At 42.6% G+C, this 19,944-nt stretch overlaps 1 protein-coding gene across 1 annotated transcript; it reads left to right on the top strand.

The window, feature by feature from the left end:
• Positions 1-3,829: 3,829 nt before the first annotated feature.
• LOC114641682 (gastrula zinc finger protein XlCGF57.1-like) lies at positions 3,830-19,055 on the top strand. The gene is made up of 3 exons (XM_028790706.2): positions 3,830-3,968; positions 14,372-14,868; positions 17,106-19,055. The coding sequence occupies exons 2-3, from the start codon at positions 14,487-14,489 to the stop codon at positions 18,368-18,370; spliced, it is 1,647 nt and encodes a 548-aa protein (XP_028646539.1). The 5' UTR covers positions 3,830-3,968; positions 14,372-14,486; the 3' UTR covers positions 18,371-19,055.
• Positions 19,056-19,944: the final 889 nt, after the last annotated feature.

Here is a 19,944-nt window from a genome sequence, read left to right as displayed (position 1 = left end):
GCAGATTTCCAAGACGCAAACCACTGTTAAGCAAAAAGAACATTAGGGCTCGTCTCAATTTTGCTAAGAAACATCTCAATGATTGCCAAGACTTTTGGGAAAAATAGCTTGTGGACTGATGAGACAAAAGTTGAACTTTTTGGAAGGCAAATGTCCCGTTACATCTGGCGTAAAAGGAACACAGCATTTCAGAAAAAGAACATCATACCAACAGTAAAATATGGTGGTGGTAGTGTGATGGTCTGGGGTTGTTTTGCTGCTTCAGGACCTGGAAGGCTTGCTGTGATAGATGGAACCATGAATTCTACTGTCTACCAAAAAATCCTGAAGGAGAATGTCCGGCCATCTGTTCGTCAACTCAAGCTGAAGCGATCTTGGGTGCTGCAACAGGACAATGACCCAAAACACACCAGCAAATCCACCTCTGAATGGCTGAAGAAAAACAAAATGAAGACTTTGGAGTGGCCTAGTCAAAGTCCTGACCTGAATCCAATTGAGATGCTATGGCATGACCTTAAAAAGGTGGTTCATGCTAGAAAACCCTCAAATAAAGCTGAATTACAACAATTTTGCAGATGAGTGGGCCAAAATTCCTCCAGAGCGCTGTAAAAGACTCATTGCAAGTTATCGCAAACGCTTGATTGCAGTTATTGCTGCTAAGGGTGGCCCAACCAGTTATTAGGTTCAGGGGGCAATTACTTTTTCACACAGGGCCATGTAGGTTTGGATTTTTTTTTCTCCCTAAATAATAAAAACCACCATTGACAAACTGCATTTTGTGTTTACTTGTGTTATATTTGACTAATGGTTAAATGTGTTTGATGATCAGAAACATTTTGTGTGACAAACATGCAAAAGAATAAGAAATCAGGAAGGGGGCAAATAGTTTTTCACACCACTGTATTCATATACTAGCCATTCCCCATGGCTTTGCCTGCATATTAGTGAAACAGGACAGTGAGGAGGGCCCAGCCCAGCTCTCTACTCCTGATGTCACGCTTCCCCCTCTCCTCGGCCCGCAGCCTCTGTCTCGGTTTAGCGTGAATATATCGCTCCTGCCAGCAAACTATGAGAGAAGTTGCAAAATCAACCGGAATGTTCAAGCAAATTATAGAAATAAAATGAGATCTAAATCCATTAAGTAGTTCTCTCGTTCGCTAACTAAGCGGAGTTAAGGTTACACCCCGAGGCAGACGCGTGAGTGAGGAGGGCCCCACTGCCCAATGAGTCTCTCTCGGATTTGTGCTAATAAATCAGTACCGCAAGCAAACTATGATACTTAGCGCAATGAGAAAGTTGCAAAATCAACCAGAATGTTCCAGCAAATTATAGACAAAACACCAGATCTAAATCCATTAAGTAGTTCTCTCATGAAAAGCGGACAGACTGACAAACGGGTCTAAAAAACTATAAGAAGTTTCGTGCTTGGACCATGAAATTTTTAAAACCGTTTCTTAGTGAACACCTATGGGCCAAGGGTACCCTACATTCCAAATTTCAAGTCCCAAGTCCTCATCGTTCGGGAGATTTCATGATGAGTGAGTCAGTGGTATTTGGATTTTATATATATATAGAATATTTGAAAGAAATGACCATTTTATTGGCTAACTCAGCATTTCTCCACCTTTAAGTATTTGCGACCCGAGTTTTCATATCAGTTTTTAGTCGCACCCCTCTAAGGTTTTTTGAAAGGAGCCCACAAATACCAATTTGTTCTTTTTTAATTAATGGTATATCATAGATGCATATTTTATTATACCTACTTAACTTTTATCGACATTTATCGAACTCTATATTTATTTTTCTAGTATCAGAATGTAGTTTAAGTTCATTTGTTTTGGTTTCAATAGATGTATTTTTCATATTTTCGATTCTTGTTTTCTTTTTTTCACATCTTTGAGCCCCCCTTTTTGTTACTTCGCGCCCGCCCCACAGATTGAGAACCACTGACTTAGGGAGCTTCGGACAATTAGTTGCTGCAGGTCTGGTGGTTGTCTGTATGCCAGGAGGGGAGATTCAGAAAATACATTGTCAGTGTTTGGTCATTGTTTAGCATTGGCTGAAGTTCTTTTATAATTTTTCAAAGTGCTTCAAGATGTGGTTCTTGTTGTCTTTGTCTTTATATTCCAGAAGGTTGTCTCTAGGTATGGCAGTAGCTCCTCTTATTTGAGTGTCTGTTGTTTTGGGGGTATAACCTTGCCTGATGAAATCTTGTCTGAGCTCCTGCAGTTGTTTATTCCGGTCTGTCGGGTCAGAGCAAATACGACTGTACCGTATTCCTTGGCTGAAAACGATTGGGGTGGAAGCTGTCACTTCTCAGGTAGGTCCGTCTGTCTGTCGGTTTGTGAAAAACAGAAGTTACAAGGGTGTTGTCTTTCACTTGAATGGTGGTGTCAAGGAAGCTGACTTCTGTTTTTGAGTAATTCAAGCTTCAGCTTTATGTTGGGGTGAAAAGAATTAAATTCATTATGAAAATGGAGGAGCTCCTTCTCACTGGCAGTCCAGATTATGAAGATGTCATCTATGGAACGGAGATACAACATTGGTTTTTAGACTCACATTGACATGAAATCTTCCTCCAATTTTCCCATAAATAGGTTTGCATAGTGAGGTGCAAACCGACAGTCCATTGCAGTCCCCATTTGTTACAAGTAGAAATCTTGTCCAAAAGAGAATAGATTATGTGTCAGAGTGAATTTTATCATTTGTATAACTGACTCTGTGGGTAAGTCATGTTATTTGAGGTACGTTTCACATGCCAGTATGACAGTGGTTCTCAATCTGTGGGGCGGGCCCACCTAGGGAGGCACGAAGTAACAAAAAGGGGGTCGCGAAGATGTGAAAAAAAGAAAACAAGAATCAAAAATATGAAAGATACATCTATTGAAACCAAAACAAATTAACTTAAACTACATTCTGATACTAGAAAAATGAATATAGAGTTAGATAAATGTCAATAAAAGTTAAGTAGGTATAATAAAATATGCATATATGATATATCATTAATTAAAAAAGAACACATTGGTATTAGTGGGCTCCTTTCAAAAAAATGTTAGGGGGGCGCGATTAAAACTGTTATGAAAACTCGGGTCGCAAATACTTAAAGGCTGAGAAACGCTGCAATATGTCATCATCATGGGGGATGTTTGTGTAAAGTGCCTCAACATCCATTGTGGCCAGTAAGGTTCCCTCAGGTAAGGGGGCTTTTTTTTTTTAAGAAGTCAGTGGTGTCCTAGATGTAGCTGGTTGTATTACGGGTGAGGGGTTTAAGGATCTGCTCCACCCAACCTGAAACATTTTCTGTAAGGGAGTCAATTCCTGAGATTGTAGGCCTTCCTGGGTTTCCTTATTTGTGGATTTTAGGAAGCATGTAGAAGTAACCCATTTTGGGGTTCTCAGGAATTAAACTGTTTACATGATCCCTGATGTCAAGAGGAAAGCTGCTTACTATCTTTTTTAGTTCCTTCTTGTAGAGATCCGTGGGGTCTTCTTGTAGTTTGTAATAATGCATAGTATTGGACAATTGTCTTTGTGCCTCCTGTATATCCTGACTTCTCACTACATTCATAATGGCTAGCACAGTACACACCTAGTACTAAAGAAATGACTTCTTCTTCTTCCTGCTCACGTTGCCACAGCGGCTCATCTTCTTCCATATCTTTCTGTCCTCTACATCTTGTTCTGTTACACCCATCACCTGCATGTCCTCTCTCACCACATCCATAAACCTTCTCTTAGGCCTTCCTCTTTACTAAAGAAACGACGGAAAAACTAAATGCTGATTAAGAACTCTCCCTCCATACAGTAGATGGCAGTGTTGTCCGAACTCGTGGAGAAGCCACTCTTTGATGATGTGTTTTTTTTTCTCTTTGTTCGATTCCGCTGGCGAACTGCTCGTGTCTGTATTGAAGTGACAAAGCGAACAGAAGAAAGAGGAGGAAGAAGAGCAATGACGAGGAGAAGAGTCGGTAAGCAATGAGCGCATCGGACAGGGGAGGGAATACCGGGTGGGAGAGGAGAGGAAAAGAAAGGTGAGCAGGAACGTGGGCGGCAATGTCGGGGATGGACAGAAAAAGGAGAACGGCGTGTGGGTGACGAATGCGGAGAGATTGCGATAAAAAGAAAAGAGAGTGAAAGAAAGAAAGAAAAGGAGAGTGAGAAAGCCGCGACGGTCTTCCGTAGTCCCCTTTAGTGGTGAAATTCAGTCCGACTTCCGCTCTTCCGTTGACGCTCAGGCCGGCCGAGTCTCCTGGGTGCCGTGCCGTGTCAGTCGCTCGCTCGCTCGTCCCGTCCGTGCCTGAGTTTAGCGCGCGGAAGAATTCACAAAAAATCCGAAGACTCGACAGTTTCACAGGAACTTTCTTGCAAATGGCGTTTACAATACGAATAAAGCATCCGAGGAAATGACACGGAAACATGCGGACAGGGCCGGGTTAATGCACGGGTTTAGTGTCTGGAATGGTGGTGTTTGTGTGTGTGTGTGTGTGCGTGTGTGCGTGTTTGGGGGCTATGTTATATATAAATATATGCTTAAAATGTATATTGATCTTGTATCACTTTCATGTTAAAAAATAAATATAAAAATAAACTCGCCTTGAATTGTAGTCTGACTGGGAGGTTTTCATAGAAGCGGCTCGACTTGTCAGGCAGGCAGGCAGGCAGGCAGGGCTTCAGCAGCGCCCGTCACTTTTAACAGCTTTTTCTGACCTTTTTTTTGTGTGGGTAGCGGTGTTATGTTCACCATAGACGTTCTTCACATCCACACCCTCACTCATTTACATATACCAGGTAATAAAGCTGGAGACGCGCCTCATGTTGAGAGAAGCACGTAGCCACGAATAGATTCAAAAAGAAAAAAAAAAAAAATCTATTTGTACTGTAGTACATTCACTTAACTGAATTATTAGGACTATGCAAAAATTGAGCAAAAATGTATCATGGCATTCAAACGTTGTTGTGCCACGGCGGACACACGCACACAAGTCAGTCCCTACCTGTCTTGAATTGTTTGTACCATTTTGCAGAGAAACATCGAGTCTTTCCAGTGGCGGACTGTGCATTTCACACCTAGGCCTTCAGTAGTGCTCCATCTGAATCAACCCGCCCCTCAAAAACTAATTTATAGTTATAAAAACCATCTTAATATGCAGAAATACAGTATAAAGAGCTGTTGCATCGCAGATAGATAACTCCTGTAGCTACAATAAATGCCTTTACTGAATAGACAAACCAGGGGTGAACAAGTTCCTTTCTACTGCAGCTACAGCCCGCGACACACACAAAAAACATCAATAATAACTTATAAACTTGCAATCTTATTTAGGAAAATCGCAACATTTTACTCACCAAAAATTCGGATTATTTGTAAACAAAATCCATCCTTCTCTCTTTCCTCAAAAACAGTTCAATTACTCTGTGGTACAGATTATCCGTGTGCTTCAGTTCCATCACAAAGTCCCTTTCTATCTCCATCGAAACTAATGCTGAAAGTCAAACCTTCCCTGTCATATTTCTGGCATAAGTTTTAATTCGCTTTAGGGCTGAAAATGTCCGCTCGACAGAAGCAGTGGACTCAAGAATGCTCACCGCCAAACATACCAATGTGTACAGCTGCCCCATGATGCTCTCATTCAGATTTTTATATTACACCATCCTATCCAATCAACGGGTCTGAATACGGTGCTAGAGGGCCCTAGTGAAACCAACTCAAAATCTGATTGGTTGAAGCAACGGTTTAATCGACATTTATTTTGTGTTGGAGGGCCTGCAGAACGGATTGTGAAGGCCTCCTGGCAGACTTCTTTGACTGTGACCCTGCCTGGCAACAAATGATGGCTGAAATGTGATTGGTTAATTGCTTTAATACGAAAATACATGTCTGGAAGCAGCACAGCCATCGGAAAAGCTATGAAAGGAAGCGGACAGACTATTTGGAATTATTTAATAAGTATTCATGGACAAAATATAATTAACATCAGTTTGTGATTCAGATATATTTTTAGGCCAGCAGAGAAGGCCTAAAAAAGGCAAGGGGGGGACATCTGTCCCCGGGCGCAGCATCCAGGGGGCGCCGAATTGATGTTCCCCATTGCATTTTGGCAAACAGGAGGGGGCACGAAATCTTCAGTTGTCCCCCGGGCACTGAAAACCCCAGCTACGCCTCTGAAATTGGGTCAATGGCGGTTCTGCCACAACATACTTGTCTTTTGGGGCTGCTAAAGTCCGAGTCTCCTCAGACAAAGACGCAATTGAAATGTTTGCTCCTGTTATTTTGTTCATCTGCATGCTGCTGCATATTGTGTGACTTATTTGTTCCTTTTCATCTAAATGAGGCCTTTTGGAAAAACCATAATATTTTTTGTTTGTTTTGCCATGTAAGGAATACTCCCTCAAAATCTCTTGGTGTTCATCCAAAATACTCAATTAAGCAACTTAAGGTTCTGTTAACCCTTTAACCACCAACTCCCTAAATATTCCCCATGCCAGGCGAAATCTGAACAATTTTCGTTTTTTTACTTTTTTACATTTTTTTTTACATTTTTTACATTTATTCAAGCAGTATTGACCACTAAATGTTGTGCAAGTTCTAGAAATGGGCAAACACATAATAAAACACAAAATGTACCTTTTCTCAGGCTTCCACAACAATAAACTTTCATCAACTGTAACTGACGGTCCTGGCATGTAGGGCAACTGATATGCTTCAAATAAATGATCAATCAAAGGACGTAGCTTGAACAAGCGGTCGCGGTTTGGATCTTTCTTATCTGGCTCATTTCTGTTGTCATTCAAATGAAAGAATTTCAGCAGCAAAGAGAATCGGTTACGTGTCATGACAGCTGCAAAAATAGGTGTTGCATACATAGGATCTGTAGACCAGTACATCTCAATATCTGGTTTTCTGATTATTCCCATCAACATCAAAATCCCAATGAATTTTTTCATTTCGTTTTCATCAGTGTCTACCCAAGCACGAACACGGGAATGTGGAGGTAAATTGGGATTTTTCTCAATAAACTGTGCTGCATACAGATTTGTCTGATGAACAAAATGTCTGATCAAATCAGGTGACACAAACAGCTCATAAAACTGCTCAGCAGTGTAATTGTTTACATCAACAGTAAAGCCACACGTTGCCTCAAACGGATGCAGAAAATGTAGTTCACCTCGGGCAGCAGTCCAGTTGAGATGCTGGGGATACACCCACTCATCGCCGTCATCCGATGCGTCTTCATTCACAGTATCATGCAGCGCACATTGCTGCTCATCATTGTCGCTAAAATCTTCTTCAGAACTGCTACAATCATGATCAGAACTGTCCAAAATCGCCTGCAAAGCCTCACTTGAAGTCAGTTTACGTTTCGCCATATTCACAGCTGTTACATGTGAATCACGTCACATAACCGGCCAAAACAACCACAGAGTTGTCGAAATACAACGTAGTAATAATACCCACGCCAAACCGTCAGTTATACTACGCGCCAGGCATTCATATAACCATAGGCAAATGTGCCGGATAATTCCGGCAGTTAAGCGTCAGCATTAAAGCTACGATGCCGGATATATCCGGCAGAGGGCGGTTAAGGGGTTAACTGTCTAATGACTACTCCCAGTCAGATTACACATGCACAGTAACACCGCCCTGTTTATTTATTTATTGAAAATTCATAAAACCAATGGGATTTGACATACTGCTTCAAAACAGAAGGAAAGATAAAATAGCAAATACCTACTCGATTATAATGGAAAATTTTATATACAGTAAACTGATTGGCTGGGCTTATGGCCAGTCAGGGTGGCCTATCCTTCCCAATGCTATTGGTTGTGGAGAAAAAGAAAACAAAAAATCAAATCGGGACAAAGATAAGTCCACAGGGGTGGTGCTGCTGCCTCGCAGTAAGGAGAACATTGGTTTGTGCCCCACGTCCTCCCTCCGTGGAGTTTGCAAAGCACTTTGAGTAGTGAGAAAAACACTATGTAAGTGTAAAGAATTATTCTTATTATTATAACATGTCATTTTAAGTGACAAATCTAAAAGACTGGTTTGGTTTGCACATCTGCGGTGGGCTGGCACCATGCCCGAGATTTGTTCCTGCCTTGTGCCCTGTGCTGGCTGGGATTGGCTCCAGCAGACACCCATGACCCTGTGTTAGGATATGGCGGGTTGGAAAATGGCTGACTGGTTTGCACATGTAGATGGTAACAAGCGTAAGGCAAAAGGACAAGCAGTTGCAAGACCAAAAGTGAAAAGTGCGAACGTCGGACTGATTCTCTGAGGTTTCCTTTCACGCGTTCACTTCGTGAAGGTCAGCCCTTATCCGCGGAGCGTTTTGTGCTCAGAATCCTTCATAGCTTAAAACGCGCTAAACTTTAGAAACAGGGTTTAAAAAAAACAATTGAATTCTGTCATCAGAAGAACAGCAATTTGCACCCTCAAGCACAGAGGATATAGAAAAGAATCCCCCCCCCTTTGAAATATTCCCATTTTTTTTGCTTTACAGCCTTAAATGAAAACACACAAACTACAGTGGACCCTTGACATACGAACTCAATTCGTTCGTGAGGGCTGGTTGTAACTCAAGTTGGTTGTAAGTCAAGACTATTTTTCCCATAAGAAATAATGGAAATGCCCTTAATGTGTTCCGGAACCTCCCACAGCAACACTTGCTTAACCTTTTCATAATAAAAAAAGGGTTGTATAATGTGCAGAATTTACCAAAACACCAATAATTTTTCTAATGTACTAACCTAAAAAAAAGATATAAAAAGTGCCTAGCCTACCAGAAACAACAATTTCATACTGTACTCACCATTCAATTTGACATCTTTAGGCTGCAGGAAGGGAGGAGGAGGAGAATGAAACAGAAGGTGGTTATTGTTTGGAAGGAGCCTCCTTAAACAAATCTTTTCTTTGTAAAATTGTCGAGATGGTGGATTTCGACATGTTGTACATATTAGTGAGATCGGTCACACGAACACCACTCTCATATTTCCACACAATTTCCTTCTTTGTTTCGATTGTGATCGCTTTCTTTACCTTCTCTTCCTTCCTTAGCAATGATCGAAAACTGACCGAAATTACGTCCACAAACGCACATATCTGGGCTCCGACTGACGCTTACAAACGCTCTCGGCTGTTTGTTTACAATCGCGCAAGTGGATACACGTGACCGCATTCAGGTCGTAACGCAAGATGTTGGTCGTAAATCAAAACAAAAATTTTGGTCATAAATCAAGTTGTTCACATGTCAGGTCGGTCGTATATCGAGGGTCGACTGTAATATTTCTTCCCAGCTTTACTTACTCAGTGCCATCCATAACATCCAAGTGAAAGATATCACAGCTACAGTTCAGAAGAATTATAAAAAATCAAAATCAGGACCTACTGAGATGAATAAAGGATCAGCCCCCCCAATGTCAATGTCATTTTCTTGACACCCCCCCCCCCCCTTTTTCTTTAATGACACCCTTGAGTCTGTTGAGATTCTTTTCTATCAGCTTTGCATGCCTAGATTGTGTAATATTTGCCCCCCACTCTTCTTTACAGTTGAACTGTTCAAGTTTGGTCACATTGGGTGGTGATGTTGGTGGTCTGCTATCTTCAGATCTTTCCACAGATTTTCAGTGTGATTGAGGTCTGGGCTCTGATTGGCCACACCAGCACATTCACTTTTGTGCTCCTTCAGCCACCGTGTGGTCCATTTTGCCGTGTGCTTCGGGTTGTTGTCGTGTTGAAAGGTGAACATTCTGCCCGTCTTCAACTTTCTGGTAGAGGGTAGCAGGTTTTCCTCCAGAATTCTTCGGTATTTTGCCCCATCCATTTTTCCTTCTACCCTAACGAGAGCTCCAGGCCCCCCACAACAGGATGCTGCCCCCTCCATGCTTTACTGTAGGTGTGGTGTGTTGTGGATGGTGAGCTGCATTGGTGCACTGTTTGGTATTGAGGACCAAATAGTTTGATTTTGGTCTCCTCTCACCATAAGATCTTTTTCCACTTGGCATCAGAATCTTCAAGGTACATTCTGGCAAAGCTCAAACGAGCCTTCATGTGGCCTTTCTTGAGAAGTGCGACCCTCCTGAACAAGCCACAATGGTGGAGCACTTGTGAAATTGTTGTCACATGAACACCATTAATGACCACTCTGTGTCATCAAATCCTGTAACTCCTTCACAGTGGCCATTGGCCTCTCGGTAGCCTCTCTTACCAGTGTTCTCCTTGCTCTTCCATCCAGTAGTACCAAACACATGTTTATGATGGACTTTACTGGGCTCCTTGGGATTGATGAAGCCCTTGAGATGTTTTTATCTTCATCTCCTGCCTTATGTCTGTCCACAACTCTGTCCCTGAGATCTTTTGAAAGTGGCTGGCCACCCCTAGTCAGGTGTTTGATGTCAGTTGCACTACCAAGGAAGGGGATGAATGGACCAGGAACAGCTTCACTAATCCCACTCATTACAACTGATCACAGCCAGTAACCAGGGTGTGCAATGGGAATGGGGGGCACTGACACCTGATTGAGTTTGGGGGGGGGGGGGGGGGGGGGGGGTCCTTTATTCATCTCAGGATTTCTTGTTTTTGATTTTTTTTTTTTTATTCTTCTGAACTGTAGCTGTGATATCTTTCACTTGGATGTTGTAGATTGCATTGAGTAAGTAAAGCTGGAAAAAATATTAGTTTGTGTGTTTTCATTTAAGGCTGTAAAGCAAAAAAAAAAAGGGAATATTTTGAAATATTCATATTTTGTAAATGATGATAGTCCTCTCTAGGAATATGGTGGTAAGAAATCACATAGGAGAAATAAGTTAAGCTTGGTTTAATGTCAGCTTACACTACAAATCATAACTGGGATGAAGCTCTTGACAACGCCCGGTCCTGGAGGGGAAGCCCAAATGAAGATGGTCATCATCGAATCCTGCAGTGGAGAAAGGGCATTGTGAGCAGCGGGCAGCAGTAATGTCGTCCATCCATGTGGTTCAAGGGGCTTGTCAGAGCCTTTTATACGGTTTCTGTGGGTCAAAGGTGTGTTTACCACAACCCAGCATAACACACATTCTGGTGTTAGCAGAGAACAGCTGATGTAAGTCCTCACCAGATGAACATGCATCATCCAAATACCGTGAATAAAATGAGCCCTGGAGGGGTCACCAGTCCATCACAGAATATGCTCCAGGGTCACCGGTTGGTTTAGAACCGCCAGTGAAGTTGGACACACGTGAGTTGGGAAGGTGAAGGAGCCAAAGACAAAACTCAAAATGCCGGTTGGCCAGCACAGAATTGGAAACGGACCTTCTGAAGATAATAATAATTCATTACATTTACAGTGGTGTGAAAAACTATTTGCCCCTTTCCTGATTTCTTATTCTTTTGCATGTTTGTCACACAAAATGTTTCTGATCATCAAACACATTTAACCATTAGTCAAATATAACACAAGTAAACACAAAATGCAGTTTGTAAATGGTGGTTTTTATTATTTAGGGAGAAAAAAAAATCCAAACCTACATGGCCCTGTGTGAAAAAGTAATTGCCCCCTGAACCTAATAACTGGTTGGGCCACCCTTAGCAGCAATAACTGCAATCAAGCATTTGCGATAACTTGCCATGAGTCTTTTACAGCGCTCTGGAGGAATTTTGGCCCACTCATCTTTGCAAAATTGTTGTAATTCAGCTTTATTTGAGGGTTTTCTAGCATGAACCGCCTTTTTAAGGTCATGCCATAGCATCTCGATTGGATTCAGGTCAGGACTTTGACTAGGCCACTCCAAAGTCTTCATTTTGTTTTTCTTCAGCCATTCAGAGGTGGATTTGCTGGTGTGTTTTGGGTCATTGTCCTGTTGCAGCACCCAAGATCGCTTCAGCTTGAGTTGACGAACAGATGGCCGGACATTCTCCTTCAGGATTTTTTGGTAGACAGTAGAATTCATGGTTCCATCTATCACAGCAAGCCTTCCAGGTCCTGAAGCAGCAAAACAACCCCAGACCATCACACTACCACCACCATATTTTACTGTTGGTATGATGTTCTTTTTCTGAAATGCTGTGTTCCTTTTACGCCAGATGTAACGGGACATTTGCCTTCCAAAAAGTTCAACTTTTGTCTCATCAGTCCACAAGGTATTTTCCCAAAAGTCTTGGCAATCATTGAGATGTTTCTTAGCAAAATTGAGACGAGCCCTAATGTTCTTTTTGCTTAACAGTGGTTTGCGTCTTGGAAATCTGCCATGCAGGCCGTTTTTGCCCAGTCTCTTTCTTATGGTGGAGTCGTGAACACTGACCTTAATTGAGGCAAGTGAGGCCTGCAGTTCTTTAGACGTTGTCCTGGGGTCTTTTGTGACCTCTCGGATGAGTCGTCTCTGCGCTCTTGGGGTAATTTTGGTCGGCCGGCCACTCCTGGGAAGGTTCACCACTGTTCTATGTTTTTGCCATTTGTGGATAATGGCTCTCAGTGTGGTTCGCTGGAGTCCCAAAGCTTTAGAAATGGCTTTATAACCTTTACCAGACTGATAGATCTCAATTACTTCTGTTCTCATTTGTTCCTGAATTTCTTTGGATCTTGGCATGATGTCTAGCTTTTGAGGTGCTTTTGGTCTACTTCTCTGTGTCAGGCAGCTCCTATTTAAGTGATTTCTTGATTGAAACAGGTGTGGCAGTAATCAGGCCTGGGGGTGGCTACGGAAATTGAACTCAGGTGTGATACACCACAGTTAGGTTATTTTTTAACAAGGGGGCAATTACTTTTTCACACAGGGCCATGTAGGTTTGGATTTTTTTTCTCCCTAAATAATAAAAACCATCATTTAAAAACTGCATTTTGTGTTTACTTGTGTTATATTTGACTAATGGTTAAATGTGTTTGATGATCAGAAACATTTTGTGTGACAAACATGCAAAAGAATAAGAAATCAGGAAGGGGGCAAATAGTTTTTCACACCACTGTATATAGCACTTTTCTCAGTACTCAAAGCGCTATCCATACAGGGAGGAACCGGGAAGCAAACCCACAATCTTCCACAGTCTTCTTACTGCAAAGCAGCAGCACTACCACTGCGCCACCTTTGAGGACATGTGGGGACAATGAAGTTGTGCATAGGATAAACCTGTGGGAAAACTCCGGGGGGGTGTGGGGTCATTAGGTGCATCCCAGTGGGAGTTCCATCCAGGAGTCTGTGTAGCAAAAGCAGGTCTGCTTCTGATCCATCTGGGTTGGGCATTCAAACTGCCGTCCCTATGGCTGACACATCAACAGGTAGGAGAGAGAAAGCAAGAGGACTGATAGAAGGAGTGCTTTACAGTATTGCACAGTGGGCAGGTAGGTGGAAGAGCCGCCTAACAGAGGGAAGATCACCAGACATTGGGGCAGGTCCACTGAAGCTCTCCGTCGGCTTCTTAATGTTTATAATGGCTGTCAAAGGTGACTCAATTCTCACTGTATTCTCTTCGGTGTCTCTTTCTGTTGGTTTCACTGTTGCAAATTGATACATCACAGGACCCAGTCTGTTGGAAGTGGGTGGTTTTAGTTTAGGCCAGATACAGAGCTTTTGGATTTTCCTCGGTGACATTTTGATTAGGCCTGAGTAGACAGATGCTGCCAGTATGACATAATTCAAAATGATAAAGCCCGAGTTTTTAAACTTTTGCCCCGATCTTTGCTTTTTCTTAGCCAGTTGAACGGCTTTCCAAAGTTTCTGGAGATCCATACCATACCATTATCCAACCCGCTATATCCTAACTACAGGGTCACGGGGGTCTGCTGGAGCCAATCCCAGCCAACACAGGGCGCAAGGCAGGAAACAAACCCCAGGCAGGGCGCCAGCCCACCGCAGACACCCATACCCACCCACAAACCAAGCACACACTAGGGATAATTTAGGATCGCCAATGCACCTAACCTGCATGTCTTTAAACTGTGGGAGGAAACCCATGTAGACATGGGGAGAACATGCAAACTCCACGCAGGGAGGACTTGGGAAGCGAACCTGGGTCTCCTAACTGCGAGGAAGCAGCAGTACCCACTGCGCCACCATGCCCCCCTTTCTGGAGATCCACTTTTTTTTTAAAATCATCTAAATTTGATCAGATAAATCGCAAAACAGAAATGAATACCCAAATTCATGTCCCTGATTACCATTGCTGTAGGTCATCTGCTGACCCAGCCCCTCTCAGTTACTCCACGGTGCATTATGGTAGAGATAAATTTATGTCTGAGATCTCCTTAGATTAATGTGGATGGTTCCCATCGTTTCAAATCTCTGCTGGCAATTTACCCGCTAGTTTTCTCTTGTCTGTTCTCAACTGAAAGATAAGACTGAAATGTGCTCAAGTTATTTTTTGGTGACTTAATTAATTTAATTGTTACTTTTATTTGGACAGGCAAAGCAGAGCCCCCCTCCCATACAAAGAGGTGTCTGATTACCTTTCGGCCGGGGCTGTCCATTTGAGAAGAGAATTTCAGAGGAGAAGAGCAGGCAGTTCTACACACTGAGCAATGGCACACATTAATCAAGAGGATTGCAAGGAGGGCGCCCCCAAGGATTTGCACGTGAAGACGGAGCTCTGCGAAGAAAACCCTTTCGTTTTTAAAGAGGTGGAGTGTAAGGAGGAGCTCGTTGAAGTTAAAGTGGAAGACCTGGAGGACTTCCCAGTTAGTCCTGATCTGCAAAACCTTGAAAGTGGGAATGACTTCAAACAGGAGATCCTTGGAGAATCCCAGTCCACTTTGCGGCATTGGGACGCTAATATGGGACAAGCGTCTGCCCAGCAGAATTCTGTGGAGCTGAAATCTGAGTCCTCGGAGTTTGAGGAGAAACTCAGTAAAGGAAACTGGAGAGAAGGAGAAGGGCATCGTTCACCTGGCAGTGTTGGAACAAGTAAGTAATGCGATTAATTGTAAACGAAAGGGTAACTGGTCACATTTTGCAAGTTCTGCTTGTGTTTGTTTTGGTGTTTTTAGTAGATGGACATGAGAGTGAGATTCACAAATAGAGACGAGCTGCTCGGGTGCGTAGCAACTTAACAAAAGCTGACCTGACAAGTAACGAACTGTAAAGGTTTGTGCAAACTCAAGAAGGTGAAAGTGTCCAATGCATGACATTTTCCATATAAAGCTTGTCGTTTTAGCAGTAAAACGTTACCAGTACTACGTTTAATGAAATTATTCTATTACAAGTTCTGTGCTATAATTATGGGATGTGCACAACTAAAAAAATATCCTAAAATCCTTCCACCTACTGGAGTGATTTTGGTCCTGAGACTTCTGTCATTTTTTAATGCTGGACCGAGCATTCCAGGGTGTCCATAGACACAGAAAGTGGGTTTGTAAAACACAGCTCTGACATTTTATACTGATTATTATGTAACGCACATCTGCAGAATATGTGGGGAAAGTTCAGTGATTCAGGGTCCAGTTAGGACTAAACATATATGGGTAGCATCCCATAATATTCTTAAGAACTGTGAATTCAATTCAGAGTCGCACACGGAGTTGAGGCAGCAACATCAGACAGCAGGAGTGCCAGTCCAGTCCATCTCGGGCCCCTTCGCCCACATTGGACCAGTTTAGAATCCCAAGTCCACCTGTTATGCACATTTTATGAAAATGTGAAAGAACAACTGGAGTCTACTAAGGAAACCTTGAGACATACAAAGAGCATGTGACCACAGGATACTGGAACAATGAGGCAGCAGAAAGACCAAACTGTTCGGCCAGATTCCAGTTGATGTTGCTCAGCTGCCCCATACACCCCCCTGACCCTTAATGGTTACTCACCAAAGCACTAAGCTGCAGCCGTGCTAACTACTGCACCTCTGGGCTTTAGAAGTGTAAGAGAACATATTAGATCGACTTTCTTTTTAAGTTCTCTTTGGTTTTTAAATCATCTAAAATTGATCAGAGAAATCACAAGACAGAATCGAATGCCCAAATTCATGTCCCTGATTACCATTGCTGTAGGTCATCTGCTCACCCAGCCCCTCTCTGTTACTCTACAGTGCATCGTGGTGGAGATGCATGTCAACAACAACAACATTTATTTGTATAGCACATTTTCACACAAATGATGGAGGCCAATGTGCTTTACAAGATGAAGAAAGAAAAGTTTATAAACATTAGAAATGTAAAAGTAAGATTAGACAATACTAAATAACAAAGAATAAAGTAAGGTGTGATGGTCTAATAATAAGACAAAACTCTGGGGCTGAGTCCATTATTGAAGATGACACGTTCACTGCAGGGTTGAGAGGTGAAGGAACATCGGGAAAATGAGGATTAGCAAGAGCAATGAAAACAACTAAAGAGTGAGGGAGCAGAAGTGACCACTGGACATGGAAGGGCTTACGTTTGAGTTGGGCTAAATCTTCAAGAAAGACGCACTTCTTCAGCTACACTTATCAAGTGTCATTCATCCGTTCACTTCACCTCAGTCGCAGGCAGCTTTTGAAGTGGACTAGCTTGAGAGTGGACTCCAGGGTACTCAGGCACACACATCCAGATTTAGTCACACCAGATGGTGAATAACACAGCAGACGGACCTTTGGAATTGGAGAGGATATGAGAAAAAGTGAATAAAGAGCAGGAGAATTTCAAAGTCCACTCACACACACGCACAATGGACAGAGCAGGAATGGAACTGAGGTGTGAAGCAGCAACACCAACCAGTGTGACAAATACGTCTTATATATAAACGTCTACGCGTGGAAGTGTGTGTGTCTGTCCGACCCGGAAGTGAGAGGTGGAGTCGGACTAAAGGCTCCACCTCAGAGGATGTACAAGCAAGTCCAGCACGTCGGCAAAATGAAACATCCGAAGAGAGAGTCACTTGCTTATCCGCTATTACCGAACGGAAACAGAGGTATCCCTTTTAGTTTTCCTCCCACCTCTGATACACAAGCGATGCAAGCACATCGGCAAAATGAAACCTTCTAGGAGAGAGACACCCAGAGTAGTTCCTTTAAATTACCTGACATCTCTACATTTCAATTTTTTTTCTGACGATTTCAATAGTTTCTAGTACCCTGGGCTTTTTGCAGCACGGGCTTACACAGCTAGTATTTTATAATAATTTATAAAAAAAAAAAAATAATAATTGAAACTGTTTGTATATTGCAGATTTCCTTGGGAAAGGCAGCGCCTCCGCACCTTCATTTGCTCAGGTGTCTCTTCAGTGTGGACTTCAGCATGATCAGGACAAGGAGAAGACAAAGAACTCAACAAGCGGCTCAGAGAATTTGGACCTGACCCCTGTTAAACTATCACAGCCAGAAGCCACCAACACTGACCAACATGAAGCGCATACTACAGAACTAAAGGATTTACACACCAGCCGAGTGGGTGGAAATTTTTTTAAAAACAAATCTAACTGTAAAGATAACTTGATTCATTCATTTCATAACTCATATGCCTGTTCTGATTGTGGCAAACTATTTCCACACCAAACTAGCCTATACAGACATAAAAGAATTCACACTAGAGAAAAACCCCACTGTTGTGCAGAGTGTGGCAAACGATTCCCTAGCGAAAGTGCTCTGCAGCGGCACACACGCGTTCATACTGGAGAGAAGCCATACAGCTGTGCCGAATGTGGCAAAAGATTTTCTCATAATGGCAGTTTTCGAGATCATAAAAAAATACACACTGGAGAGAGACCTTACTGCTGCTCTGAATGTGGGAAAAGATTCTCACTTGTAGGTAATTTTTATAGCCACTTAAGAATTCACAGTGGAGAAAGGCCTTATTGTTGTAGTGAATGTGGCAAACGGTTCATACAAAGAAGCAGCTTACAGAATCACATCAGAACTCACACAAGAGAGAAGCCTCACTGTTGTTCTGAATGTGGCAAACAGTTCTCCCAAATAAGCAGTCTTCAGACCCACATAAGAATCCACACTGGAGAAAAACCATATAGATGTTCAGAATGTGGCAAGCAATTCTCAAACAGTAGCCATCTTCAGAGGCACACGCGATTTCACACTGGAGAAAAGCCATATTCCTGTTCTGAGTGCGGCAAACGATTCTTTCAAAATGGCAATCTTCTGGAGCATGCACGCATTCATACAGGGGAGAAGCCATACTGCTGTTCAGAATGTGGCAAACGATTCTCTAATCACAGTGGTCTTCAAGGACACATGCAAGTTCACAGTGGAGAAAGGCCATATTCATGTTCTGAATGTGGCAAACAGTTCATTTACCTTAACAGTCTCCGGCGTCATGCAAAAATTCATACAGGAGAGAAGCCGTATGTCTGTTCTGTATGTAGCAAACGATTCTCTGACAGTAGCTCTCTTCAGCGGCATGCACAAATTCATACTGGTGAGAAGAAAATCAGAGCTGAGCTAGCGGTGGGGAAAAAAACCAAACAACTGAAACCGTGCTAGGGTGCTAAGGTCAGCGGGTCTCATCAAAAGAAACGCTTCCTGACATCTACTATCACTCTGTATGAACTGCAAGAAGAGACGTCAATAGGGACGATTTGAGGTGCTACATGAAGCCCTTGCTGCAAATGTACAGGATTTTTGTTTTTAGTGATTTTTAATCCTTCAGTCGCCATAACAGCACTTAATGGTACTTCGACAGAAATGGCCTGCCTAAATCATGACTGATAGTGCCCAAAACCCAATGGGAGGAATTCAACCTGAGAGAACTGTTATTGATGTTCTGAATATGGGGAGCAAAAAAAAGATTCTTACAAAAAGGTTCGGCTCAACAACACGTGGCAATACACTTTGGACAGAAACTGCGTTCAGAACGGCTACAGTACCAGGCAAGGAAAAGGTGTGGGATGACCGCTGTCAGGGTGTTTCACTCACGAGCCACCACATAATGAGCTTGGATGACAAAAATGACCAGAAGGTGGCGCCCGTGATGGATCATTTCCTTGTGTTTAATGTAATCTCACACGGTATGTGTTTAAATCCTTTTAGTAGGACAGTTACAGATTCTGTTAAGAAGTTTATGGATAAGACATTGGGACATTTTAGCGCTTAGCTAAACAAACAAGCTCGATGGCCTGAATTGTCTCCTCTCGTTTGTCACATCTCTTATGTTCATATTTTGTACAGCTACTACTGGGGGGGTGGGGGTGGGGGTTGGGGGGGTCACTTGCTGTTTTGGAAAACTTTTTGAAGGGCTCATTTTGACTATATTGAGTTTGTATACTTTATAGAAAACTTATGTTTTACACTTTGTCTGAATGCTTGTGTTAGTTTCCTGAGTGGGAAACACTTAAGAAACCTACCTGTAGGAAAAATGGTATAACACTTGCAATCTAAATAAATTAAAATCTATAACTAGCCGTGCCCCGTGGCTCTGCCCGCGTATTAGTGAAACAGGACGGTGAGGAGGGCCCTGCTTAGCTCCCCATTCCTGACGTCACGCTTCCCCCCTCTCCTCGGCCCGCAGCCTGTCTCTCGGATTAGCGTGAATATATCGCTCCTGCAAGCAAACTCTGATTCTTAGTGCAATGAGAGAAGTTGCAAAATCAACCAGAATATTCAAGCAAATTATAGAAAAAAACCCAATCTAAGCCGTTAAGTAGTTCTCTCGTTCGCTAAGTAAGCAGATGATGTAAGATACGCCCCAAGGCTGGAGCGTGAGTGAGGAGGGCCTCGCCCGCAGCCTCTGTCTTGGATTAGCATGAATGTATCACTTCTGCAAGCAAACTATGAGTTTTAGCACGACTTTGCAAAATCAACCGGAATGTTCAAGCAAATTCTAGATTAAAAAAACGCGATCTAAATCCGTTAAGTGGTTCTCTCATTCGCTAGCTAAGCACATGTGAGATACACGCTGAGGCTGGTGTGTGAGTGAGGAGTATCCTGCAGCCCGATGAGTCTCTCTCGGATTAGTGCTAATAAATCAGTCCCGCAAGCAATCTGTGATACTTAGCACAATGAGAAAGTCACAAAAGCAACCGGAATATTCTAGCAAATTCTAGATTAAAAAAACCCAA

Source organism: Erpetoichthys calabaricus, chromosome 5 (assembly GCF_900747795.2).
Source record: "Erpetoichthys calabaricus chromosome 5, fErpCal1.3, whole genome shotgun sequence".
Lineage (NCBI taxonomy): Eukaryota > Metazoa > Chordata > Cladistia > Polypteriformes > Polypteridae > Erpetoichthys > Erpetoichthys calabaricus.
The sequence above is the reverse complement of the archived record's forward strand: the minus strand, read 5'-3'. Positions and strand labels throughout refer to the sequence as shown.